The sequence below is a fragment of the Ambystoma mexicanum genome, chromosome 1p (assembly GCF_040938575.1).
Source record: "Ambystoma mexicanum isolate Mex_15411 chromosome 1p, UKY_AmexF1_1, whole genome shotgun sequence".
NCBI classification, from domain to species: Eukaryota; Metazoa; Chordata; class Amphibia; order Caudata; family Ambystomatidae; genus Ambystoma; species Ambystoma mexicanum.
In genome coordinates this window covers 958,741,095-958,768,854 of record NC_090921.1, presented here as the reverse complement: position 1 = coordinate 958,768,854, position 27,760 = coordinate 958,741,095, and the positions used below count along the sequence as shown (strand labels likewise).

The 27,760-nt window shown below is 44.6% G+C and overlaps 1 protein-coding gene across 6 annotated transcripts in view; it reads left to right on the top strand.

Annotated features, from left to right (window-relative positions):
- Positions 1-27,760, top strand: part of ESRP2 (epithelial splicing regulatory protein 2) — a 187,503-nt gene that overhangs the window by 155,217 nt on the left and 4,526 nt on the right. For 3 of the 6 annotated variants that reach the window (XM_069653549.1, XM_069653541.1, XM_069653557.1), the window contains one exon: positions 2,868-2,978. In XM_069653549.1, coding sequence (XP_069509650.1) covers positions 2,868-2,957 — 90 coding nt within the window. In that variant the 3' untranslated portion in view covers positions 2,958-2,978. Of the gene's footprint in view, positions 1-570; positions 653-2,867; positions 2,979-27,760 lie in introns of all 6 variants that reach the window. The other 3 variants (XM_069653525.1, XM_069653514.1, XM_069653535.1) reach the window with 2 other exon arrangements.

The window sequence follows — 27,760 nt, the reverse complement described above, 5'->3', positions numbered from 1 at the left end:
GCTTGGCTACATTCCTCACTGTCAAACCTATGGTGAAAGAGTGGGCAAAGTTACTGTATGCATTACTTCACTCTGTAGATCCTGTTAATCCATTTCTAATATTCCTTGCAACAAACTTTGCTACCAGACGGACGTGGTGCTTCATTTTCATTGGAAAGCGAACAAGTTGTGAGACTCAATGGGGTAGGGAGAGGAAGGGGAACATTTACACTTAGCTTTTAAGGTTTAGCCAGTTAAATCGGTGCCTGTCTACTGAGAGGACACCTCCCCAAAATATCAGGACTTTGTGCAGAGTATTGCAGGTCAAGTATTGTGGATTGCTGTTAGGCAATACCATTTTGCTGATAGTCTTCGCTATAATATTATCCGCACTAGTATTGTACTTTTCTACAATGTTTTCTTTTCATGGGTACCTTTTTTGTACCTTTTTTTTTATATCCAGTCTGTAAACCTTACACCTGTAGATGTGCTCCCTTGGTACCCACCCTGCCTTTTGTCTCCAAGCAATATTATGTACTGTTTTGAGATCTGCACTTAAAAAACAAATATTTTCTGTGTACTCATTTCAAGGGCAGGTCTGTTTGCTGATAATTCCTATTTACACAGCCTTGCTGCGCCACCAAATGATAACTGGTTATAGATTAGCTGGAAGGTACTGAAACCATTTTTAATTCTTGTGACTTGGTGGTTGGGCCTGATGTTTATGGTTGATGGTAGTCTAGCAAAGATGTAATTTGTTGGGATTGTGTTTGTTTGGGCCTGGGGATTAATGTTGCTATGGTGGAAGTATTCAACACTCAAGCTTATGTGACTCACGTCCGGTGGCTTCGTTTTCGTAGTTGTCTGAAGAAACTGGCAGGAGACCACTTTCTCTGTTCCAATTGAACAGGAAAGTTCTGGTGTTAAGGAAATGGATTCTAGCATGACGTCCGCTGTAGGGCGCTGTACTGTGGAGCACACTTTCAGTTCACTCATGGTGGGGCTAGGAGGAGCAAGAAACCAGTCAGTAACTTGCACGTTGTCCATCAGTGGAGCATACGTGCGAATATGCTCCATTCGATTTGGGAGGTGGTAGTCCAGTTCTGGTTTTAATTTAGCACTCTGACCTTTAGCCCTCGGTGTAAATGGGTAAATTCAGCACACCAAGTCCCAGTGTGCAAAGTTAAAACCAGGGCTTGTCTAGCATCTCCTGAATGGAATGGGGCATGTTGGCATTTATGGCGGTTTGTGTTGCCAGAGCCCCCCCATTCATTGTATACACTGCATCCTGCACATTGTCCGAGTGCCCATACATGGTTTCAACGTTACTGAGTTCAGTTCATCGCGGTAGTTGTAATCCACATTTTGGTTTTGGCCCGATTCCAGGTGCATTTTAAATGAATTGCAACCTCATCGGACTTCACCAATCTTTTCATGAACATTGCATGTATCTAGCACAATGCAATTTATTTCGTTCAAATGAGGGAATGCAGGTTTAGGGGTGCAATGTGTAGCTGTGGGAGAACTGAAATAGCTAGTCAATTGTGGACCAGATTAACTTCCATCCTAATTGATGCAGTTTTATTCTGTAATTTTTACTTTACTTTTCCTTATTTCCACCAATTGAGTTTCACTTTAATCAACACTTAATTTCTTTTTACTTGGCATGTCCTGTTTTAAAATGCATCTAACCCTTTTATAAACCTTCAAAATAAAAAGCATTTTTGGTTTGGAGGAAATTAGTTTTTTCACATCCTATTGAAAATGAGCAGTGTAGTCTGTCGTGAATCGAATCCCACTGTCCATGAAATGCTAAAATGATAAACGGGGGCTGCCCTACTCCAAGATAAGAAATTGCCATGACTGGGGTGTTTAATTGGCCCCATTATAGAATCTTCATTCACTAAGAAAGCAACTGGTTTAACAAAAGCGTTCTCGGCAGAAATATTAAAAATGGATCCCTTTCCTCCTAGTCAATTAATTTCAGTATTGCATTTTGTCAAGCTCCTCACCCTGTGCACGGCTGCATGTAGTGATGTGGTACTCTAGTTTAGAACGGGCGTCTGCAACCAGTAGCTTTTCAGGGGTTTAGAGTAGGACTTAAAGAATCCCTTTCTATTGACCATGCTGGCTAGGGCTGATGGGAGTGGTAGTACTAAACATCTGGTCCGCCAAAGGTTGCTGAACTCGGGTTTAGAGCATTTAACACCTTTTTGTTGTGATGGCCAGATGTATAAAGTAGCGTTAGCAGAAGACTGTTTTAGTCCCAGTTGAGCACTTTTAAAAACGAATTAATTTCTTAGTTGCAGGACTTTTTTTAAAATATTTCAAAATTCCCCTTTGATCACTTAATATTAGTATCTTAAGACTTGACAAATTAGTTTGCCTTCGTAGAAATTCTTTTAGCAATGACTTCTGGATATAGAGAACCTTCCTCTGCATATTATACTACTGAAAACTCTATCTGTAGTTCTGTACTTGTTTTGATGCATGTTTGAGAAATGGTGGGGGGCAGAAGGGTGACCAATGTCCCGCTGGTCATGCACGATTCAAGCGGTCCTCGGTTCTTGCTGCATTGTGCCTGTGTTCCACTAGCAATACATATTGAGGCTGTTCTATGCAGCATTGGCATTGAGAGTTGTGCATTGGTATTTTAGACTAACTTGATGCAGGGTCATCCTTCTGCAGTGCAAGTGCTGTAACATATAATCTGAAAATGTTGAAATGAAGGTACATTGAGGCAAATCTATTCAGGGAGAGAAATGTGATGTGTCTCCTGCCAGTTTCTGTTCAGAAGATTAGCAATGCTATGTTTGCACGCGCGATGCACTGCACCGTGCCAGAAGTGTTTCTCTTGCTGATTCTCGTATGTCACACTTGTACTGTAGTATGCGCCAGATGACTACAATGGCCTTATTCAGATGAACGATCAAGCAAGGAGTATGTTGCAAGCACCGAAAGAGTGGGTCTGTTTGTAACTGTTTGTAACTCCCAAGAAGGTAAGCTGGAACATGCTGAAACCAGACTTCTGCTGGTGGACGGGAAAAGACTAGGCTTCTCACGGGTGTGGGGGAACTTTGGGTGTGGATTACAACTCTTGTAATTCCTTTCTTTGGGATCTGCTTCACCTGGTGCTCACTATCCTTTTCAAATCTACTAATTGGCTTCAATGATGTCTCCTTTTCTCAGGATCGTTATCTACTGGTGTTTGGTACTTGGTGTTGAAATTTAAATTCTCCTTTCTATACAAAACACGTGATTATGTGTATCCGTCAACTAATTGTGTAATAACCTCTTGTAATGGGAGAAATGTGCTATGGTCTGAAAAGAAATACATGTCAATCTGTCCTTTTTTTGTCTCCTCTTTCTAATCCTAGACATTGATATCCTCTTGCATACTATAATCCTTCATCACTCTTATCATTGATCCATATGTATTCTAATCCTTTGATGTACTAATCCCCAAAGTGTACAACTGTAATAATTGATGTTTTTGCATGTGCTATGATTTTAAATGCATGCATTTGCTCCATTTCTTGATGCATATCATTTTGTTGAGGTCATTGATGTGGTGATCATCTGTCCCATGGGAGTAATGCACCATTACATTGCATGGCTTGTTAAATGCACAAACCATGGATTTTGTTGGCCGAGCCTGCAGGACTAACCATGCAATTATTTTGTTCATCTGGTTTATGAAAACTTTGAAATGTGAACTAAAATGAGAGCAACTGCTCCCATGTGACCTGCTCATGTAATTTGAGGGATACATTTACACCCGCCAAAGATGCTAATTTTTCAAAACTATGTCCCAGATGGAAAACAAAAACAGGACTGTACAAGTATCTCATAGCTCACATTTGTCTTGCTACCACATATGCATTGTTTTCAGATCACCACTGAGTTGCATTGTAATGTGGTATTTTAGGGAAACCTTTCAATCGGTTGGTATCCAAATAACTGAAGCTGACTTTGGAAATTGACTGTGGTCACTTCTAAGATATCTAAACTTTTGTTAATTGAAAGGTGCCATGATGGTAATAAAACCTATCACATGTGTACATTACTAAGATCAACAATAGTCGATTTACATCAAATTGTCCATCCACTGTCCCAAAAGCTTACAGATTCTCACTTATTCAGAAACTGGTGCAGTCTGAGATCTGGCATCCATGGAACCTACTTTAGTAACACCAGAAGCCTAAAAAAAAGGTATTGTAGTATGTCTACATTTGAGAAACCTGTATGTGGTTCACATGTTTTTATTGTTTTTCTTTTTCAGTCTTGGTGTTTTTTTTTTTTTGTTCTCCAAACTTCCTGTTCTGAACTAGTAATTGGTGATAAATTGTATTTAGGGTCCCTGTATATTTTTTGTTGGTGAACGAAATGACACACCGAGCATGAATACCTGCTCTAATGCGGATGCCAAGTGACGGGAGTTGCAAGTCTAAAAAAATTAGTGTTTAGTAGGCAATACTCCTAATTCACAATCTGACTGGCACCAGAACCATCTTGTGCAAAAGACTTTGCATTCGGCTTATGTCTTATGCTTCTTAAAGACCGGATTCTTGACGTTCTTGAGATTTGCTGTTCCTTAAGCTTATTTTAGAACTTCTGGCTTCACTTGAGTCTTATTTATATTGGACGGCTCTCTCTCAAGGAGACTAAAGCCAGAATATCTTCCCATCTTGCAGGAGATTTCTTTGACTCCAAAGGGTGACGTCTACCTATTTAGATTCCCTACTTCCCAACTGGTACCTCGAGCTTTCCTCGTCCTGTATCCCTAGATTAGCAGTTTTGGCAAGGAGCCAGCTGCTTGAAGACTACCCCACCGGAATGCTGCATTTATGTATTCAGTGTCTTGGATCCACGTACCCTCCATTGCTTCTGCTTGCTCCCATATGAAAGTTTTCATTCTTGGTTTACCAAGTTTTTAATTGGCATGCAAGCAAGGTTTGTGGTATACCTTTTACAGCAAAATGAAAATTGGGCACCCTCTCTCCTGATCACAACCTCAAAGACAGAACTTTTAGAGTGAACTAGTCTTGCTTTCCTGGGTGCCGTTGGTGCCGTGACCTTAAATAGAAATGGCTCAAAATTGAGAACCTGTTTTCTTTTGTTTTGAAATGCCTCTTTAATGCACCTAAATTAAGACTTTACACAAGTAGTGTTTTAGTGGTGAGGATAGTTTGCCAGTGAAGTTTGAATAGGGTCTCAACCAGAGTTGATGCTGTACTTTGGGGTGCCCATCTGCACCATTAAGCACAATGATTCCTAATATGGACTTTGTTGGCAATTACTCTTCTGGTTAATAAGCCAACCGTTTTCTGTCAGTTGAGGCAAAGTTCAAAATTGTTACGGACTGCTTTCTTCCATATGTATTAGATTTGTGTGTTTGATTCTCCATCTATTCTGCATTTAACTCCAAGAGGCCCTGTTTGCGTCTCTGGCATGCTCATATGCTGCGGAAAATGGTCGGTTTACATTTTGTACCGTTCATGGTTTTCAAAAAATGAATAGCTCAGATTGATGTACGCGTCAGTCCTAAGGAGATTTTAACGCTGTTGCAGACTATTGTATTAATTGGCTTGTTAGGCGCTTATACAGCAAGTAAAATACTGTTTCAAAGCACCCACAGGGTAAAGGTAGGGAAAGAAGAGATAAACGCATTAAAAAACAATATTTAAAAGCAGTCGAGGGGGGGGGGGGGAAGAGGACGAACCTACTACCCTTGTATGCATTGTTAGTATTCAGAACGTGCAAGTGCAACAAGGTAGAGGGTGTAAGTGCTGAGATGTCTGGGTTCATCATGGGTTAGCCACTGATGAGTTCTACATGGCCGGAGCCACGTTGGGTGCAAGTGCGAACCTCCAGGGCAGAGCTTGTGCAAGGCAAGTGCTGAGGGTAGACAGGAGTTGGGCGATTGGGTGTGGGTGGTAAGGGACCTGAAGATGCAGAAGGGCCAGGACACCAATCGCAGCAACTGAGATTGGAGGAGGAGGAGGATGCTGCTGAGGGGGAGCGAGCTGAGGAAAGCCATCGACCACCTACCACCTGTTTAGCTAAATGCTTTACACAAAGAGCTGGTGCCAGGGGAATGTAGTGGTCTAGAGGGAGAGTATTCAGTAAGATGAAGTTGAAGATGTTGTGGTCCCCGGCCCCAGACAGCCTTGTGGATGATGCAGAGGGACTTCAATTTAATCCATGCATCAAACCGAGACAGTGAAGACTTTTTTTGAAGACTTTTTTTAGGGCAGTAGAGATGGCCAAGGATACATCTTGCTGCTCTATTCTGGATTAGCTGGAGGGCTCACAGAGCGGAAGGCGGCTATTGCAATAGTCCAGCCTAGACCGAACCAGAGCTCTGGTAACATTGAGCCTCTGGGAAAGGTGAGAAAAGGGAGTATTCCTTTGAGAAGGAAGAGCTGAAAGTAGGACTTATTGGCAATGTCCTGAGTGTTAGGGAGGAAGGAGAGAGAAGACCAAGATGACTACCAAGGTTTCTGGCTTCAGAAGAAGCAGGGGGAGAGCCCAAGGAGGAAGGCCAGAGTGAAGGGAAGAAGGGGGCGTGGGGGGAGTGGGGTCCCGATGGGAAGGATCTCAGTTTGAGGTAGAGATTGTTGGAAGTGCAAGAGGGTCAGCAGGAAGCTTGAAAGAGTTGCAGCTGCATAACACTGGAAGTTGGAGCAGATGAGGCATGTAAGCTGAGCAGGGTAGATGTTAAAGAGCCAAGGGGAGAGGATGGAACCCTGGGGGACACCACGTATGTAGAAGAAAGTAGGAGAGGAAAAGATGCCCAGGGTCACTATGGAAGAGTGGTTAGTTAGGAAGTCGGCCAGTCCAGGGCCCGTTCTGAGATATCAAGGGCATCGTGGAGCCTTTGTATGAGGATGACATTGCTGATCATGTCAAAATCCGAGAAGGATGAGGACAGCTGGGGAGTTGCACCCAGAGATGCGAGCAGTTCTTCTCGGGTGTTCAGAAGAGCAGTTTCCGTACCTCTGGATGCTCTGAATCCAGATTGATGGTCGTGGAGACCACCAAGTTTGGTGTGCAAGTTGAGGCAATGCCAGATTCTCCAGCAGCTTCCAGAGGAAGGGTATGATGGAAATAGGGCAGTAGTTGGCAGGACAGGTGGGGTCTGCTGACAGTTATTTCAGGAGGGGGTGCACAAGGGAGTGATTAAGGGAGGAGGGGAAGATCCAGGGCCAAAAGAATTATTGCAGAAATCAGTGAGTGGGGTGCAAGAGAGCCATTGCTATCCTTGATGGCCCTGGATGAGCAAGGGTGGTATACCTGTTTAGAAGAGACCTTCATGGAGCGGACAGCTCTGGTAATGTCTGCAGGTGAGGATGGGGAGGGTGGGGGTCCGGGGAGACCAGGCAGTGTTGGCAGGGTGAGTAACAAGGGTGTTCAGGATTTCCTGAGTTTTGGTGGCTTAAGTGAGTGGCCAGTGCATTGCTGAGGGCCTGGGAAGGTGAAGGGGGAGGATACTGCAGAAGGGTTGTCTAGTTACCTGCAGATCTTAAAGTCTGTGTTGTTGGAAGTACCGGAAACTTGTGCCCGTATGTGGGCTCTTTTCTTGGCACAAATGGAGAGTCTGTATTGCCTTTTGGAGCAGGCGACGGGCCATTTTGTCCGAGGATGAACCTGAGGTTTTCCACTTCCGTTACGCTGCCCCGCACTTTCATTTCAGGGTCGCAAGTTCAGAGTCGTACCAGGTGTTCCACTTGGAGGAAAGTTTCAGGCAGATCCTCATGACTGGGGCAAGATTGTCAAGTGTATTGGTGATGGGCAGGTGGTTTGCTGAGACCAGAGTTGGAGGTAGTCTGAGACAGGGGGATGAAGGTGGAAGTGAAGGCAGCAGCTGATACTCGTTTCATCGGGTGGATGTTGGTGAACTAGGGTGTCCGGGCATTTGGGGAGTGATTGGAGGGCCAAAGGGACCCAGGTGGGAGGAGAAAATTGGTCTTACCAGGAGAGAGGTGACTAGTGGAGGGGCGGGGGGAGAGGTCTGAGTGTATGAAGGCACCAGTGCCCAGCCGAGTGGGTTGTACCAGAAGGGAGAATGGAGCCGTATAGAGGTGCAGAGAGAGGATGGATGTTGAGCCAGGGGAATTCAGTTTGATGTTGAAATCCAAGAGAAGGTGGATGAAAGTAGGGAGAACAGAAATCAGCCCATTTAGAGAGGAACAGGGTTGTGGTGTCTACAGTGGCAATAGTCGGGTGGAGATGGAGAGATGACCAACTTGCATGCCAGGCACTCAAAGGAAGCGTAGGTTGGGTGGGTAAGATGGAAGCAGGAACCCACTCAGGGAAGTTTAAGGCAACCCCACTGCCAGGGAGGTCCAGGCTTGGAGATTATCTTGAAGTTGTCTGGGAGGAGGGAGTCAAAAGCAGTGACTGAGCTGGCATTGAACCAAGTCTCGATAAGAGCAAGGAACATGAAGGTCAATGCCTTCAACATGGAGGCAGTGGTTGTTGGCTGAGCATCCATTAAGTCGCCAGATGGAGGTGGTCTCTGGCTTTGACTGTTTTCTGAGCTGTAGTAGAAGGGAATGGTACGCCAGTCAGGGAAGGAAGGAAGGAAGGAAGGAAGGAAGGAAGGAAGGAAGGAAGGAAGGAAGGAAGGAAGGAAGGAAGGAAGGAAGGAAGGAAGGAAGGAAGGAAGGAAGGAAGGAAGGAAGGAAGGAAGGAAGGAAGGAAGGAAGGAAGGAAGGAAGGAAGGAAGGAAGGAAGGAAGGAAGGAAGGAAGGAAGGAAGGAAGGAAGGAAGGAAGGAAGGAAGGAAGGAAGGAAGGAAGGAAGGAAGGAAGGAAGGAAGGAAGGAAGGAAGGAAGGAAGGAAGGAAGGAAGGAAGGAAGGAAGGAAGGAAGGAAGGAAGGAAGGAAGGAAGGAAGGAAGGAAGGAAGGAAGGAAGGAAGGAAGGAAGGAAGGAAGGAAGGAAGGAAGGAAGGAAGGAAGGCCAGCCAGGAGGACTTCCCACTTGGTGCCACCATTAATGGGAGAGGATGTGAAAGGAGATAGAGTAGAGATGCGATGGTGGGGGGGGGGGGGGGGGGGGGGGTGGTCTATTGATCTGTAGAGGGGACAGAGAAGAGGATATCGGTGAAGACCTCTCTGTAGGAAGTGTTGACATGGGTGCTAGCGATGGGAAGGCCAGGGTTTGCACTCGTATCTTTTTTTTTGTGCTTTTTTCCGACGTAATTCATGAGGGGGGAATAGGTGGTAGTGTAGCAAATGGTTGAGATGGAGAGAGCCATACGGGTGGAAGTGGTTGGTGTAGGAATGAAGAGTGGCTGCACAGCATGGTTCAAGCGAAGCTCACCAGGAGGCCTAAAAGAGGTATTCACAAAGGAATAAATGCAATCTTGAAAGTCGAACTTCGAGACAAGAGGTGCACAGATGTAAAAGTACACACAGCTAAATGCAGTGAGAGGATGTAGGATATTTGAGACAAGGAAGGCAGAGTACATGGATGCAGTAAATGGTTCAGGTAGATGGTGGAGGAGGCAATGGAAGAGTTCAGCCATCACTTGCTTACAGATCTGGAGGGTGCGTAAAAGTCCAAGGATCCAAAACATGAGGTAGCAGTAACTAGTCTGGAGGCGGAGTAATAGTTTGTGGTGGGTAGAAAGGCCCTCCTTGTCTCAGACAGGCACGGACAGGGCCTTGGATGAGGGGCCCTTGGAAAGGGGCCGGCTAAAGCCAGCTGGTTCCCCTGATAGGCCACAATAGGGCAACCCTGCCCAATCGCAGTGCGGGAGGTGGGAGCTGAAAGCCAGAGGCTTCTTCCTATTGTGTGCTGCAGGTGGTGGCCATCTTGGAAGTGCCACATGGAGTACTGGGCACTCTTGAAAAACATTGAATTCTGCTGAGTGGGCCTATTCCATTTTCCTTTCTTCAAAGAGAATACTGCGAATGATTGGAACTGGATGCTCCAATACAGATGCGTTGCTTTTACTGCAGTGTTTTCATCCTCTGAGTGCTCTGCAAGGAAAGGAGTCCTCTTTCCTTCTCAAATTGTGAGCCTGCTAATGAGTGGACCTAGGTGCTCAAACACCTGAAATTAGTTTGGGTTGAAATTGTATTTCCACTGCACTAGACCCAATAAGGCACCCCGGTCAAAGAGTAAATGGAATCCCTCCGAATTCAACAAGCTTTTATATTGATCAGTAAAGCAAAACTCATGATTCAATTATTGTTGGTTCATTCAGACCAGGTACCCAATTAGTGGGTAGCGAAAGCTTGCAGCTGAGCAAGGGAAGTAAAGTGATCGCTTTGATAACTCCTTCCTGCGTTTGCTAGTTGAAATGGATGGGCTTCAGTTATGAGGCTTCCTAGTTCATGGTGTGTAGCAGCTCAACCTTTGCAAATGTGGCAGAATACAGAATATAAAACACATATAATTTATTTCACTTTGTTTTGACAAGTGCATACAAGATGGATTCCCACTCATCTGGGCCTTGTTTTTACAAGTGCTAAAGTATATTTTACTTTGAATTCTGTTTTTACCGAAGTTACCCCCCTTTGAGGTTTCTTTGAAACAACCTCACATGACTCCAACATGCTGAATCAGCATTTCAAAGTAACAATCGCTACTCGTTTCAAGAATTCAACATCCTGAATCTTCATGTTATTAGAAACCTTTCTGCAGGGTAAATTGAATACTAAACACAGTATATCCCAAACAGAATTGTAAAGTAGGATACCATATATTATAGAATATCCAATTGAACCCAGTAAGCCAACCCCAGAGACCATCTGTCTGTTCCAATTGCAGTCTGAAGGGTGCATTCCTGGAAGCCTGTTTAAATAAATAAATCAAGTGTTGCGTCACATTGTGTGCGGCTTAGTGCTTCAGGCTTTCAAGAATGTGGGATGAAGACTTTCTGGTTAAGCAGTGGGTGAGGGCGCCGTAGCAGTTTAAGTTAATTAGTTGGGGAGGAGGGGGGTGTGGAGGTGGGGCTGCACACCTGGAGATGGGGCTTGAGGGAGGAGGCAGTGTGTGTTCAATGGGCATGCGAAAGCAGGAGTGTGGCAAAAGACCAACCCTGTAGGGGCCTGCCTTTCCAATGTGATATTGCTGGAATAAGTAGAAACAGATGTGCAACACTCAAAACCGTTCAGGGCACATATCACTCCATGGGAGACCAAGATGGTGTCCAGGGCCAAACTGTTTTGGAAGACCATTATGTGCAGGGCTACTTTCTCATGGTTTATTAGGATTGGGGTGTCTGGTGTCTTGGGCCACCTTTTCCAACAGTGGCAGACCCTGGATCTCTGATTTAGCTTTAAATTTCAGGCAGGGCCTCCATCTGTACGTCAATAAATCTGACAATCTTCAAAATGAATTTACAGTAGTTAAATATGCAGCCAAGTTGTAAATACATTTCATAATGATCTTGTGGAGTGGTTGTGCCCATAGACATTGGTTGCCCCTTAAGTATTGTAGGAGTGATAACTTGCATGCTTGTGAATGGACGATAGCACAGGGGCAAAGTTCTGGTCTTGGAAGCAAGACCATGCAGAGCAACAGAGCTTCGCATCCCGATCCGCACTTAGAAACCCAACTGAGCTATTAAGCACGTTATAAAAACAAAATAAATGTGCAAGCTAATATGGAGCAGTACAAGGTGTAATGCTTCTGGGCCAGTGCCCTGGAAAATCGTGGAAAACCTAATTTTAAGGTGCCCTTTCTGCAAGTCTGTTGGATTGGATCTGCTGAGCACTACGTAAGTGCTGGGTGATATTTTGAGCTTCCAGAGGTCTCTGTGATGGAATTCCATCTGTGAGTAAAATAGGCTAAGCATTTTTATTTTTAAATAATAAAATCAATACGATTATTCCGTTTCTGCAAGCAGGATCTGCTTATCTGAGCCCAGGAAGCTTCTCTTTCATCCCCCTCAGGAGGTTTAAACCCTTCAGGCAACAGTAACTCTCCCTGAGTGGTCTCCTGGAAACCAGTGATTCATTGACTACCCAGTTAAGATCATGGCCATCTCATACCAGGGTTTTGATTATTGGGAGGTCTTTTGATGTAAGGGGAAGGGGCCGAGTTAAGTAAGCCCAGAGGAGAGGTTCAGAACAGATGCTTCTCGCCATCTTGGTTTTTGCTAGAGCTCCCAAACATTCTGCTCTTGCCACACTTCCTGCAGACAAGGCACTGTGGGTATGACCACAAAGGATTATTGTTACAACATCCTGAATGGGGCCCTTGGCAGCATGCTTGCTACAAGTTCATTGTATAATTATAAGCCCTTTTTTGTACCACAGTATTTTTGCTGTTTGCTTCTGTGCTAGATCGCATCCCTTCTGTAGAGTACAGCCCACCCACTGCATGCTCTACTCTGAGATTCAAGAGCCATACCATTCCTGCTTGAAAGCTGCAGAAAAGCAAGAGTGTAGAAGAGAAAGTTAATGAGAGAAGATGGGGTAGAAGATGGGATATTCTTGGGGAATAAGAGAAGAGGGTTGAAGCTGTGGGATGAGCACGAGTTCAGAGGGCAAAAGTGTCGAGATCATAAGAGGAGACAACGCTCAAAGAATATAGTGATGAAACTGGAGAAGAGGAAGGAGTAAAAGCTAGTCCAAGATTAGCTACTTTAGATGTAAAGCAGTTGGCGAAATCAGAAGAAAGGGAGGAGAAAGATGGATCAAGGGCTTCAGATGAAGAAGCTGATAGGCTGCAAGGGTGATGAGATGGAGAAAGTGTAAGTTCAGAAAAGTAGGATTTTTTTTGCTATATGTAAGGCAGAATCAAAGAAGAATGTAGCATTGAAAGCACAGTAAGGTGGGAAGAGGTGAGAGTGCTTTTCCCAAGATGCTCGGCTTTATGCAAGCTACGGCAAGGGGAAATGAGACTTGGAGTAAGCCACGGCTTAGTTTTGTGGTGAGTAGGAGAAGGATGTAAAGGGAAAGTAGAGTCAAGAACAGATTGTACAGAAGAGTGTAGAGTACTAGCAGCTAAATCTGGAGATCTAGCTACCAGTAAAGTGGGTCCCCTGGTCACTCATGAATTCAGTCAGTAACCGTTTCATAACAGTAATACCTGGAACTGGCTTCAAACCATCCTGAAAACACATCCACAAGACAATGAGCATTGGATACACTTCTGAGGAGATTAATAGTCGGTCAAGTTGGATATTCTACAAAAGGCCTTCATTGGCCAGGTGTTGGAGGGGAAATACTTGTGATGTAGTCTCATATAAAATGGTACCAATTATCAAGTAGCCTGCACGTATTGGGTCAATAATATATGCACATAAAATAAGCTAGACTTCCTTTAAGAGGGAGTGGCAATTAGGTTGACTTATCTGTTCTATTCACAGGTAGGGGGTAATGGAAGAAATGACTTCCGAGTCAGTGGCACTCCTCCACAATGCCCCAGCTAATGGGGTTATCACACCAAGACATGGCTCATAACCGGAGGGATCCAGAGACCAGAATAAGAGGAAAATGTGGTTTACACACATGAATATGGGGGTGGAATACGGGTGACCCAATCGTGTCCCCTAGCTGGGATAGGAAGAATGAAAATAGCTTTGCAGGAAGAGGTTGAAAATCAGATGAGTGTCAAGACACGGTGTCCTTGCAAAGATCACAGGAACTAGGGTGACTCGGATTCTCAACATATATACAACTTTAGGCATAGAGCCATGGCTGCACATGGAGACCGGACGACAAATGTATGATTTTCTGCAAGTCACTTCCTGCCACTATACCCGGTTAGAACTCCTTGTTGGGCCAGCAAGCTGGGATGCCGGGCTGCAGGACAGTTTTATTTTTGCACTCATTTTTGAAAGAATAAGGTACTATGTACTCTTTCAAAAATGTGAAAATAATACTTAATTTTCTACACTAAAAAGAAAAACCCCATTTAGTTGGGTGTCTGGATACAAGTGCTTTAGGTACTGTTAACTGGTCAAAATCTGCAGATGGGGTTTCAAGAGTTCAGATCAGAATAAAATTACCCAATAACAGAACAAACAAAACGGACTGGTCATTGCATTTATTTTTCCCTTGAACTGACCTTTTGCATAAAAGCTTCTTATTGACCAGTTGACTTGGGGCTGCCTTGACCCACACACCTTCCTCTAGTACGTTCTCCAAATGGACATGCATTGGCTTACCTGATTTAGGGGGCAACCTGAAGAAATTGCAGGATACCCCCGCACATAACCCCGTGCTTTCCAGGCCCACCCAATGGATCAGTCAGAGCACCAGAATTGAAGAATAAATCAAACCAAGATTGGTTTGGGCTAGATCACTTCAAGTAATCTTTATTTTCACCACAGTGCTGCAGGAGAGACCGAGGCCACATAATAGCTAGCCTGCTCACTAAGAATGCAACAACCTGTATCGCTTTTTGTGGTAGATGGGAATCATACAAACTTCCACGGGCTGTATTAAAACCCATACTAAGAGCAGCTCACTGACCCAATTATTGCAAGGTTGCATTCGTACCCATGCATCCGGGATGGGCTACCCCGTCAGTGGGTAGTAAGAGGAGCATCAAGGGAAATGCATTGAAGCCAGTCCCTGCAAGCTCACAACACTGGGAGACGTCAGTTTTGTGCCCTTTAATTCATGGCATATCTACTATTCAAAGTGTGCAATCATGGTAGAATATGAAACCTACCTTTTCTTTTCGGTTTGCATTAGCATACATCTGTACAAGCTGGATTCAAACTCAGGCAGGCCTTGTTTTTTTCACAAGAAGTCTGCAAGTACACCCGTGATATTCTACTTTGAATTCTGTTTTTATCTCGCATGGGCATTGTATAAATATGATCATGCTTTTAGAAAAATGTTGATGCTAATATGATACAGTTAGCATCCCCCAATATCGTGAAATGCAGTTGTATGGAAGGTGACAAAGGTGCAAAAGATGAGGCCCACTCTTTTCTCAATCTACCATCGAACCCTTTTGATGAGCTTCTCCATAGTCTACTTACAAAATGAATCTCTGGTCTGACAGAAGGATTCAAACTGGAGAATTATTTACTGCACCAGACTGGGATAGTTTTCTTTAAGCTTTTATAAACTGCTCCCTTGCCTGTGGTATTCCTTGGTGCTCATGCTCCCTCCCTCCTCTTTAACATCCAAGTCTGACTTCTTATACACCTGGGCAAATTCTCCAAGGTGTGTGTTTCTGTTGCTATGCTGACGCATTTTCAGCTAGATCAAGTTGCTGGATCCAATAGCCTCTGAATTCCACAAAGCCATCAACTCCTGGATGGAAACAAATTGCTTCTGCCCAATTGGTGACAAATCTGAAATCCTTATTTTTCTGTAACTTGTAGCCTCACTTCATCCCATGTTCCTGAAACGGCAGATTGGTCTCCGGTCAACCCAGTAGTGCTGCTTGGAACCCCATCATGAATAACTAGCTCACGTTCTGCTCCAAATCGCACCTTAATATAAAGTGAAAACTATTACACAAGTCTTAATCTAGCCCACCCAAAAACCGATTCTCAACTGTGGTCTTGTTTGAATTACAGCAGTTCCCCCAACATCTTCCCTCCACCCTCTGTCTGGAACCATGCAGCCCGATTAACCCTCATTTGGCCCAAAAGAAGTCACATCAAATGCACTTTGAAGTCTCACTTGTTGCCCATAAAAGAACGTTTTAATGTGTAAACTCCTACATCCAACTCACACAGCACCCTAGTGCAGAAGCACAAACTTCCTTAAAAGCGAATAGTCCATCCAGCTCCCTCCTCGCAAGTTGCCGACCCTCACTAAACCTGTCTCCCAGTCTGTTCGTGCTTCTAGCATCTGAGCTCTAGCACCACCAGAACTGCTTCTTCCCCTAAGAGCCCAATACCCGCTATCCTACATCCTCCCCAAATCCTTGCTTTTACAAAGCTCCTGAAAATACATCTTTTATCCATTGTTCACTTTCATTGCATCGTCGCCACCTCTTGCCAAGCACTGCATCCCATAAACACATATAGGGCCCATCCCTGAAAACTGCAATGTAAAATTCCACCAATGGGTAGTTGCATGTATAAGTGAAGGACTCAGAAAAATGGATGCGTTAAATATCTAAGCACAAGGAATCTCATAGGCTTCACATGAAATTACACTGCCTTTTGATTTACAAGGTTGGCTTCTCTATTCATGTCTATTCCATGACACTGCTGACTTTCACTGTGCACATATTTCCCTTTAAGCATCACTTTCCTGCAAGCACATTCACACCTTTCCCTGTACACATCTGGTGCAAATCAGGACACTCGCCCCACTGCTAGGCTACCAGGATCCCCTCAATGGCTCTCGACTTGACTGGGCCAAATCTCCCCCTTGCCCCCCCCACTTCACAAACCTAATCTCCTCCCTTTACAATTTCCCACAGGAACTTTCATATTCCCTCCATGCTTTGCTCACACCTCCCAAGCCGATCTCTTGTTGCCTCCCTCTGTGCTTTTGATTTTTCTGACCGTTTCTCCTCTAAAATCTAATTCAACACCATCCGCCCTCACTCTCTCTACAGCCCATCTGCCCACTGACTCTCCTCATACCTTTTCTTCATCTCCATTCACCTCCTGCTGATTTGGCACCCATTTTTCGGCAGCACCAACCCAACTCGAGCTTTCAACTACCTCCTCTTTGAGCAGATTTACCTCTTCAACTGACTGTTAGGTCTTTGGGCAGCAGCTTTCAGCTAGGTGCCTTGGATATCCACTTGCATCTGGGTACCATAGTAAGCATGTGTGTGTCTCCAATTTCTCTCTTCCCCATCCTCAAAACTCTAGTCTATGCTTATCCTTTCAGACCTCTGTATCACTTTCAACATGGTCTACCATTGTCACTTTCCAGGATTTTGGGCTTCATAAATCTTCTCTAGCTTGAATGACAAGGAATGGCTATTCTTTAAAATCTACTTGAACACATAAACGCCTGACCCCACTGCTTCCTGAAATTGTCCTTGGATCTCTGCTGTTCACCATCTAGGTCTCTGCCCTATGTGATCACTGCATGGCCTGAAATTCAGACTACTAAAATGTTAATCTGAAAATTGTGCTGTGCAGTGATCACATGCACATTTTCCCTCATCTCCATACCTCTTGCTACCCCTCTACACCCCTACTTCTGTGCGGCACACTTCTTTCGCTTAACCCCCTCTCTGGGCACAGCTGGTCCCTATTCCCAATGTGGGTTGGAACTGCTGCCACAAGGATTTTTTCTTTTTCTGAACTTTTATTGTCCCCTGCATTGGTAACGGAAGCAGGGGGACATCCCAAATCCCGTCTTACTAAACATTGGGAGCAGGGAACGCCCTCGCTCCACTCCTTTGGTAATATTCGGATTCTGTGCTGAATGCGCAGTAAACTCGCATTCAGCATTTTATTCTGACATTTTGTTGAACAGCTTGTCCTTTGACTTACGACATTCATAATGCACCTGTGCACAAGTGTTTCTAGGTGCGATAAGATTTCAGGAGGTTTCAGAGGCTCATCATCGGCTTAACCTATGTTAGGCAGAATCCTGTGCAGTGCCCTTAGGGACCACTACACACAATTAAGACTACAGGTGGCAATGCAAGTTTTACCTTTGGTACAAGCCTGTACTACTATGTCAGAGTGGTAGCAGTGGCGGAGCAGCCAGGCTTATCTCAAGAGTATATGAGCAGTAGCAGATATTACACAAAGGGGCCACAAGCAAACACTGACTCAAGGTTTCGGGTAGAAAAATATAAGTACATTTATTTATAAACACAACACTTCTATTAAACTTCAATAAAAACCACACGTTAAATATACTACAACTAACCAATTCACTTTGTACAGTAAGTCTCAAGGTAAGTACCCTGTGTTTGCATGAATTGGTGTTATGAAAAAAACACGTTACCGCGAATACGATTGCGATCACTTTTTGACAGTTCGGTCTACTAAACGTATATTCGTGACATGAAATGCTACCGGGGCAAAAACACACTTGGCACTGGAGATACCCAGAGGGAGTTGGAGGCAAAAAATCACAGGCAATATTTTGGTTAGGCAGGCAGAATCAAATGCTCAGACAGGAGGTCAAAAGTCAAAGGGCCAGAGCCAGGGTCGAAAGACACCGGGGCCAGGTGCCGAAGATCACACGGTCAGACAGTTCACGATTCAACATAGCCAAAAGTACTTCGATATTGTCAATGTTCGGAAGCAAAAGTTATAAGGAGGAGGGAAGACAAGGGCAAGCCTTAGAAATGAAGAAAAAGGGATTCACCCAGTTTCCTCAACAGAACACAGTACCTTGTTCCAGTGGTGCAGCTCGTGCCCTGGCAGTTGTACCTGTTGGTTTCCCGCAGACTCACGATTCCTGGAGCTTCGTTGTGTAGGAGGACGTCTGAAGGGGGTCTGCACCACACAGGGATAAAGCCGGCAGCAGCGACAAGGAATAAAAGGTGCGCTCCTTAAAAACAGGAGAGGCTCTTCAGGTGGCTATCTGGACCACTACAGCAGTGTGCAGTGATTTCAACCACGGAAGAAGCTGCAGAAGATGAACCTGTTATCTCCACCAAGTTCAAAGGAAGACGACTCCGGACTGGATCTTCTGAGTCGTTGAAGGGCAGATAGCTCAGAACTGCAGCAGGGCTTCACCGGGATGGGGCAGTGGCAGCAACTGTCATTCTCTCCGCTTCTCTTCGGTTCCTTGTAGTTCCAGTGGCGACTCTCTGACTTCTAGCCCAAGAGATCTGACTTTTATGCGAAAAACCCCCATTCACGCAGCCTGGCTGTCAATCTTCCCAGCAGGGGGGTTGTCCAGCCCGGACAAATAACCCTGGCCAATAATGACAAAGTGTGACTTGGGTTTCCTAGGATACCCTGTGCAGGGGGTGACTACACCCCTCCCTCACATTCAGCCCACCTAGACACCCAGGTGCCTTGAGGAGGGCTTCTGGGCAGAAGCCCGCCAAAAGACAGTGAACAAAGAAGGCAAACCTAGTTTGCCGCGCAAAGTAAAACACAAGGACTTTAACAAAAAGAAATGGCTAATAAACCCAACCAGAGCCAAGAGAAAGACGATTTGGTCAAGCGGGTTTACGTTTGAGGCTAATCTAATAGCCAAGAACAGTACCACATTTATCTAATATAATAGCGGTAGAAAAGTTAGGGTAGTTACCACTGCCACCAGCCAAGTCTAAATGTTAAAAGAGCGAAACAATGCTCTAGGAGGTACAGATAAAAAGGGGTACAAGTTAACCCTTTCCAGTACTCCATGGAAGATGTGGTGTACTGGATCTTTGGTAGATTGACTAAAGTTAATGGTAACTTTACCCTTTTCTGGGGGACATTAGTCGCCTCAGAAATGGAGTCGAGGGAAGTCTCTGACAACCCTGTGCCACGGCACTGAAGGTGCTGTGTGACGCACAAAAAGTAGGGGGCTACTGAAGTGGTGTACTTCAGAGTCCACACTCACAAAAACAGGTAGAAACACATAGCAAAACACAGGTAAGAGTGGGGGAAAAGCTCTCACTCTTAGCAAGTGGAAAAAAATAAACTCCAGAAGTCCAGCAAAGCTGCTGAGGAACTCACTAGGTGAGAGATATTAGCCATAAATGAGAATTCTCCCATAAACCTATAACGCAGGTTGCCTCTGCACCAGAACAATCTAGGTAATGTGGGGGAAGAGGTTCACAGCTCCCAGTGGGTGCAGCATTATCTGCAGCATTGGAAGCTTGTAAACGAGTAACCCTGGGGCCCTTTCTGTAGTGGGCATGGCTTTTTGTCTTCCTTTCCTCCTACAGCCCCCCTCTTTGAAACACATGAACCCTCTTTTACAGGGGCCTCTGAGGCTTTAGCTCATAGAAACAATCCAATATCTCTTTTTAGAGGATGGGTCTGGTTTTTACTCTAGGGTCTTAGTTGTTACATAGAACAAAGTGGGCTTTCACAAGGTTTTTGATCTTTCCTGTAACCTTTTCTTAACGCAAGGAAGGTTTACGATCGCACCTGCCCTCGTATGAACCTCCCTTCAACCGTGCAACTGGCTAGTAGCCATGAAAGAGTGACACATTTGGGCCTACTCATTTTCTTTTTTTCATCACAGAAGATCGCAGGATTATATTATGCCACTTCATGTTGGAAAGATCTCTGATCCTCAGCAGGCCTCATTAAAAGTTGTCATTTTAGGATAAGCTATTCAGACCAGGTGAGTTTCCTCCTACAGGGTGTATCTGGCCACTCTTGGAGCTTAACACAACTTTTGATTTTGGTCGTGTTCACCTATTTCCCCACCCACATATAGGCCTGGGAATTTAATGTGATGTAAATGCCAATGGGTCCCAAGCCATAGATCAGTGTCTGGTGTCATGGAAGATGGATTTTTAGTGGCACTTACAACATCTGCACATAGTGAGTGAATGGCAAGCATTGTCTTCAGTGGAGCCTTACACCGCCTTCCAACAGAGAGTGGACATATGAGCACCCTTGCTTCCAAACTTCTGTGAAAATCAAGAAATCACAATGCCGGTATTGTTCCTGACCCTTAAACTGAGATTGACCACCTAATGCAATGATTGGATGTTTGTAGGGCTCTGAGGTTCCATCTCTAGACAACTGTCCCTCGTATATATCCTTGGGCGTCTTTTAACCTTTGGAGGCACCCATGGTGACCTACAAGAAGCTAAAGCCACGGTAGCCAGGTGGCATGCATTTTGCATTCATATTTAACATACAGGGAAAGTTTCCTTCTGCAGGCCTTCATGCTCACTTGTCTCTGAAAGTTTCTGCTAATCTTGGTCAATCAAATACGACTTCCCAAAGGAGTACTTCCCACACCAATGACATCTGGAAGAATAAAGCATCCACCAAGTAGCCACGACAAGTCGCATGAGATCAAACATGTGAATTCCTGTTGTGGAATACAAGGGGATTCAGCCATCTTTTTAACAGGTTTGATGTTCCAATGGGAAATGTTTGTAATATGTCTCCAGGGAACCTGGTTAAGCGAGGTACCTACAAAAGACAGCTTTGTCATTGTAATGAATCCAGCTATTAAAAACGAACAAGGGAGACCGTCATCTGGTCTGTTCACCAGGTATTGATTTTTACTAGGGTTGTCAATTGTGACTTCTTGCTGTCCAAATCCCTATGTGTAGATGGTTTTGGTGCGGTCTGATGATGTCAATATATCTACAAGGAAACATCTGCTAATCAGAAATGGATATTAGAATCCGGAAAAAATTAGCACTTAGGCCTTCCTAAACTCGGTCGCATGTATGATAGATGGAAGTCATAACTTCGTATTTGAATATCTCAATCATATGTTGTGGCGATCTAAATTGCTCCTTGTTCAAAATCGACCACAAATCAAAGCACTTTTTGCCACTACCGATCGACGAGGTAAATGTTAGAGGCCAAATGTGGAGCTTGGCTTTGCAAAACAAACTGTCAAATGGTTAACGGTAATGTGAAAGGCGACCATCCACCATGTGCAACGTGGTCGAACCAAAAACCAAGTTCCATTATTGACTATTTCTGGGTATCCCAAACCTTTTTTGCCCAAGAATTGAAGCTCGAAGTTCGCAAGATGCCCGACAGTGATCACGACCTGTTGTGCTTCTCTTGTATGTTGGAATGGTCACAATGTGCAAAACAGTACGCTCTTCCGTTATCAGTGAATGCTGTGGGAAACCGTCTTCAGATTAATGACTCTCAAATCCACTAGTTGAGTCTGCAATTATTCGATCAGAAGGAAGGATTGTCGGTTGAGTATGCACCACTTTTTAGTCCATTTTATTATCGTCAAATCTGCTGACAGAGTGATGGGAATTTCCCACAAGCATCTCACATCGTCACTACAAACTACAGCAAAAAGGGAGATGCGCCGTGACATAAGAGCTATGAAAAAATCATCCCTCACTAGTTTTTGCGACAATCTTGAAAGTGCAATTAGAGCACAACGCCAAACTTACCGGAACTGGCTAAAATCTGCAAAAATGATTATTGAACAAGATAAAGCAGAACTAATGATGAAACAGTTGCTTACTAAAAATTCACGCAAAATTTGGAGGATTTTGAATACAGGAAATTTGCGTCATTCACCTTCTGTGCTAAACGCAATTGATGCATTAACATGGGAGACTCACTTTGCGAAAATACTTGGTAGTCCCATGAGTGAAGGATCGCCCGATTCATCTCATAACGTGATCCCATGGGATTTGGAAATCCAGCAAGACATCAAAATTGCAATACGCGCTCTGAAGAATTCACACGCTGCTGATCCGGACATGATATCCAACATGATTCTAAAACAAAACGAAACTCAATGGTCAGTCTTCATAGATGCCTTGTTTTGTTCACTATCCTCCTCAAGGACTATTCCTGAATCCTGGCGTGAAGCCATCATCGTACCTATATATAAGAAAGGCAATCGGGCGTATCCCGAAAACGATCGCCCGATTGCTCTGTTAGATACGATAGGCAAGTTATTTGCCTCTTTTCTAGGACAACGACTTGCACAGTGATCCATGCGAGAAGAAGGATGTTCGTCAAACTGGCTTTAGTAAAGGAGTTGAGGTTAACCTACTGATCTTAAACATATTGAAATCAGAAACCCTAAAAGCAAAAAGGCGACTACATCTGGCATTCATCGATCTGCGAGGAGCATTCAATAGCGTCAATCGTGTCAAGCTCTGGCAGAAATTGTCAAACTGGAATTGTCCTCAAAAGTTGTTACAACCAATTAAGGCGCTGCATTCTAATACTTCCATTCAGATTCGTTTCAATAATCAAGGAGACCTATCGAAGAAAATCTTTACCAACAAGGGGGTAAAACGGGGATGTCCCCTGGCAGCCGAACTGATCTGATTGTTCATTTCCGACCTTCCGAAACATCTGGAAGCTGTCAGATGCTTCTTGCCAAAGATAAACAACACCGGAATTCGCTGCATAACTTATGCGGACGATGTTGTCATAGTAGACCTTACACAGATTGGTCTTCAACGCTTGTTAACAAGTCTGTGTGAGTATCTTAATAGGAATGATCTTGAATTAAATACAGGTAAAACAAAGATTGTGACCATCAGTCTGGCTTCAGAGCTGCCAGAAGCACGGAAACTGCTCTCCTGAACATCCGTGCGTACCTGCTCTCGAACCTTGACTCTAACATTCCATGGGTTCTCATTTTGCTTGATCCCTCTTCTGCCTTTGATACTGTCAACCTTACCATCCTGCTCAACCGTCTCCGTGATAACCTGGATATTACTGGACAGGCTCTGGCTTGGCTGACCTCTTTCCTCTCAAATCGACCCTCCCAGGTCCAACTTGGGTCTTTCCTCTCTGACATCTTTTTCTCTACCTGTGGTGTCCCCCAGGGTTCTAACCTCTCTCCCTGGCAACCAGTATCTGGCTCTTCTTGCCCACCGCATCGCTGCTCTCTGCCCCAACTTTCAGTGCTATGCGGATGATGCCCAGCTCATTTTCAGGCTACCCTCGGTCTCCTCTTCTCCTTCCCTCATCTGACTCTTTCTGCTATCCAGGAATGGTGTGCCTCCAACGACCTCTGCCTTAACGCCAGTAAGACTGAGATTCTACTCATCGGCACACCCACTCCCTCCTTCCCCGCAGCTCTCTGGCCGGCCTCTCTTGGCCCTCTTCCTGCTCCTACCTGCAAGGCAAAAAACCTCGGGGTCATCTTCGACTCCATACTCTCCTTCTCTCCTCACATTTCTGACGTTTCTAAGAAGTCACACTACCAGCTGCACCTCCTCAGAGGTATCCTTCCTTTACTCTCCTTCCCCCCAGAAGCTCACTGTCTCCAGAGCCCTGGTTCTCTCGAAGCTAGACTACTGTAACAGCCTCTATCTAAATCTGCCTGCCTCTACCCTCTGCAACTCATCCAGAACAGGACTGCGAGACTTGTCCTTGGCCTCAAGCCCAGGGACCGTATCTCTCCAGGACTGAAATCGCTACACTGGCTCCCTGTGGCTGCGAGGATTAAGTTCAAAACCCTCTGCATTGTCCACAAGGCCTTCTGGGGCCTGGGGCCAAAATACCTTCAACTCTTTTCCTAAATATCTTCCTTCTCGAGCACTTCGCTCATCCGCCTCCAACTCCCTCAGGGTCAGCCGCTTCTCCAAGCAACGAGTTGGGGGCAGATCTCTCTCCGCAGCAGGGGCCTCCCTCTGGAACAGCCTTCCTGCCTCCCTGAAACTTGAGAACAATCTCCGGTTCCGGAAGTACCTCAAAACCTTCCTCTTTGCTTCTGCTTTCTCTCCCCCTCTCCCCTGCTAAATCACTGAAACGGTACTGAATCAGCAACTGGGCCACTCGCCAATCTCGGTCCTTGGCCCAGCCACTCTCCCCTGCACTGCCGCCCTGGCAACCCCAGCACTGCGGGACTGTCTCTGTATCCCTACAGCCCCCCTTCCCAGCACTTGTCTGTACTTATCTTGCACTTGCCACCAGCTGGCCCTTATTATTTATCTTGTATGTTACTTACCCTGTACTGCACTTTCCCCCTCTCCCTTCCCCCTGCACTTTTCCGGTCCCTCTACCCCATGCACTTGCGTGATCTGAATGACACCTGGCCTAGTAGGATCGTTGTTTGTCTCCCCTTGTTCCCCCCCTCCCTGCCTCGTCGCGCCTTGAAACACTTGTGTATATGCGCGTTACAAATGCCATATCATATCATTGGTGCTGGTGGTTCCAGAAAAGATAAGTCCTTCTTCTGGAAAATTAATGGAATCTCTTTGAGTTCGGTAAATTCCATTCGATACCTTAGAATAACTTTCAACACTTCTATCAGAGAACATCACTGGAAGTTGGACCTCACAAATCAGATGATTCAATTCAGCATTCAATCCTCAAAAATAAACAAGTAATATGGCAAATTTTCTCTTGGACCGGTACTCATTTTCTACATTGAACAGGTTATACCCGCTATTACGTTTGGATCTGAATCGGGCTGGAACATTTGATGCCCTATTTTGGCAGAAGCTTGAAGGCTTATTTTGGCGTCGGGGTATTGCATCTACCCTCGTACATTTCAATGGTGTCTCTTCGATATTAATTATCAATAAATTCAATAGATAGCTGCATCATGTGGAAATCAATGGTGCTACGAAAGATGAAGCTGCACCCACTGCCTCCGTCATACCAACTTTTTGAAAATCGTCCAGGCTGTGGACAACCGGGCCTTCTAGGAGACTGGCAGCAATTACTGGAAGCCACTCTAAACCATGCTGATTTGAACATAGCTGACTTGCTCAGCCAACCTCAGTGCATAAAAAATAATTTTAGCGATGGGGTTGGATCCAGAATTACGATCTGCTGAAAACAAAGCCTACATTCTTGAGATCGGGAATAGGCGAACACAAACTCTATGCTTATTGTCGCTACTTGGTAACTTGCCCTTCGCGACATCGTGTCCAATTTTTGAGGCTGCGTTTGAATGCATTAAACACTAGGGAAATGCAATTTCTACGACCTATTAATGAAGCAAACGGCAATCTTTGCAGATTCTGCAACCTTCGAATCTATCGAACATCTAATTATCGGATGCCCTGCGCTAACTTCACGTTGACTGCGTCACTTGGGAGACTTTACCCCTGTTGAATCAGACAATCAAAATTGGTGGTTTTATGCCTTTGCCGGACATAACATTAGGTTGACCTGCGCAATCGTGAACTTCTTGGACTCTCTAAATTTAACCGAAAAATTATGTCGTATGGAACTTTTAAATTGTTATTAACGGGATGACATGATACAATTGTATATGCTGGATTGCTGATTGTGTTTTTTTTATATTCTAATGGATAACAAGACATGTATGACGATGTGTTGTAACAAAAGCTTGGCGACTTGTTGGCTTGCTAACAGGTTTGCTGCGCTGAAGTTTCAATAAAAAAAAGGCACCACTGTGCTCCTTGCCCTGGTCATGTGCCACTGGAGGCAGTCTACAAAGCAGGCAGTCTTTTCTACATCACTTTTTTGCATACACTATTCTATCAACGGCACCTCCAAGGCTGATTCAAACTTTTTCTTTAGAACAGCCTGTCCAAATTGAGCAACAATGTTTCCCCTCATTGAGGTAGAGAAACATGGTACTCTTTCCATAAATATGGAGGAAAGGGGAAGGACCTAGGAGAGAAATTTAATCTGGTCACTGTAGTGACTACTATAGTCCTAGTCAAGAGTGTCCTTTCTTCCAGTCATCTAAAACTGTAGATACTCCTTCAGTTCCTCTCTGGGGGTAATGGACTGAGGGGAAGGTGTGGGGAGCAGAGCATGGCTGTGACAATGTTATGGTCTCCTTGTGTAAATTCTTAAAGGGAAGCTCTTTTCTTGCTAAAGCTCTGCTCCGGCCCCTGCTTGGTGGGTACTCCATTAGTGAAGAGGGAAGGGGACTATTAGTATAGTATACAGTATGGTGAGTAACCTTTGCGTTGTCATGTTTATGCTGGTGTGAAGGCACCCATCGTGGGAAGGCTTCACCATCTTTAAATTTGCTATTTTAAGTGATTTCTGATTGTGTTCATTTGGAGAAATGGGATAACCATTTCAAAAGCATATTTTGATGATCCTATCTGAGTGTCTGCAGTTATAAGAGATGTACGAGTAAGCAATAAATGGTTAAAGTTTTGGAATGATTTGGAGTAGCAAATTGCATCATAAGGTTGCATCTTGATATAGATGATACGGTCTCATTGGATATCAATAATTGAAAATCGTTGTAGAATAACTGGATTTCGTTTACAAATGTACATTGAGAAGTGAACGGAAAGTGCTAGATTCACCTCTGTAGTTCCCCAAGGGTTTGTGCTTTGTTTGGTGGTAAGGAGGCCTCTTATCTCGCCCACTGCAATTTACGTGTAGCCTGCTGTGCGCCTCTGGTCTTCGTACGTAATCAAAGAAATAGCACCATGCCCGAATTAGCCCCTCTTGCCTAAACAGAATGCATAATTACAATCTTTTATTCTCAAATTTAGCAGTTGGAAAATGCAATGTCGGCAGCACTGCGTAGCCTTTTAAAGCTTGAAAAATTCGGCAAATGAAAAAGCAATTGGATTCATCTTTAAGCTGCCACAGTACAAAGATGGCAGCTACTTTGCCACGTCTGTCCTCTTCACTGAGTGCACGTTTCCTGGCTCTTGCTGCTGCAGGGGCAAGCAGTACTTTAGGAAGCGTCTGTGTTATTACACTCAGCTAGATAAGCGTTTTTAGTTTGGGCTATTGGTTGTCGCTTGCAACACCTCTACACCGAAACTATTGCATTAGCATTTAGATTAGGGAGGAATGGCACATGAGGAGGGACACCCAGACTTCAGGTGGTGTTTGGTTATGTGCCCACCCATTGATTGCCCGTGGCCAAGGAAATCCTTGTGGCCATTCAACCCAGTGTCTGTCCCTCCCCGCCCAAAACACATCATGGGAACTATTGCAATGTAGCGTCTGATGGTAAGGCTAGACTAAAGAGCTCAAAGTGCCCACCATTGTTTTCAACAGTCTTCAGAGAGTTGTAAACCCGCTATTGGTCTTGTATGACTGAACAAATGATCGGGGTGGACCTGCATAAAGAGAAAAAAACTATTTTAATGATTGTTCAATGAAGCACAAATTATAAGTAAAAATGAACAATTGCCACAGGTGAGTGAACATCAGACATTCCCAACAAATAACATACAATAACCTACAAAAGTACAAGTTCGCAAATAGCCATGGCAAACATCATGCTAGTACAACCCCTTACACTTTCTACGGAGTGTAACGTTAATATACGTTGAAATCATACACTTAAGCGTCCAGTGTCCAAAAATTGACTCTGGGATATAAAAATTCGAC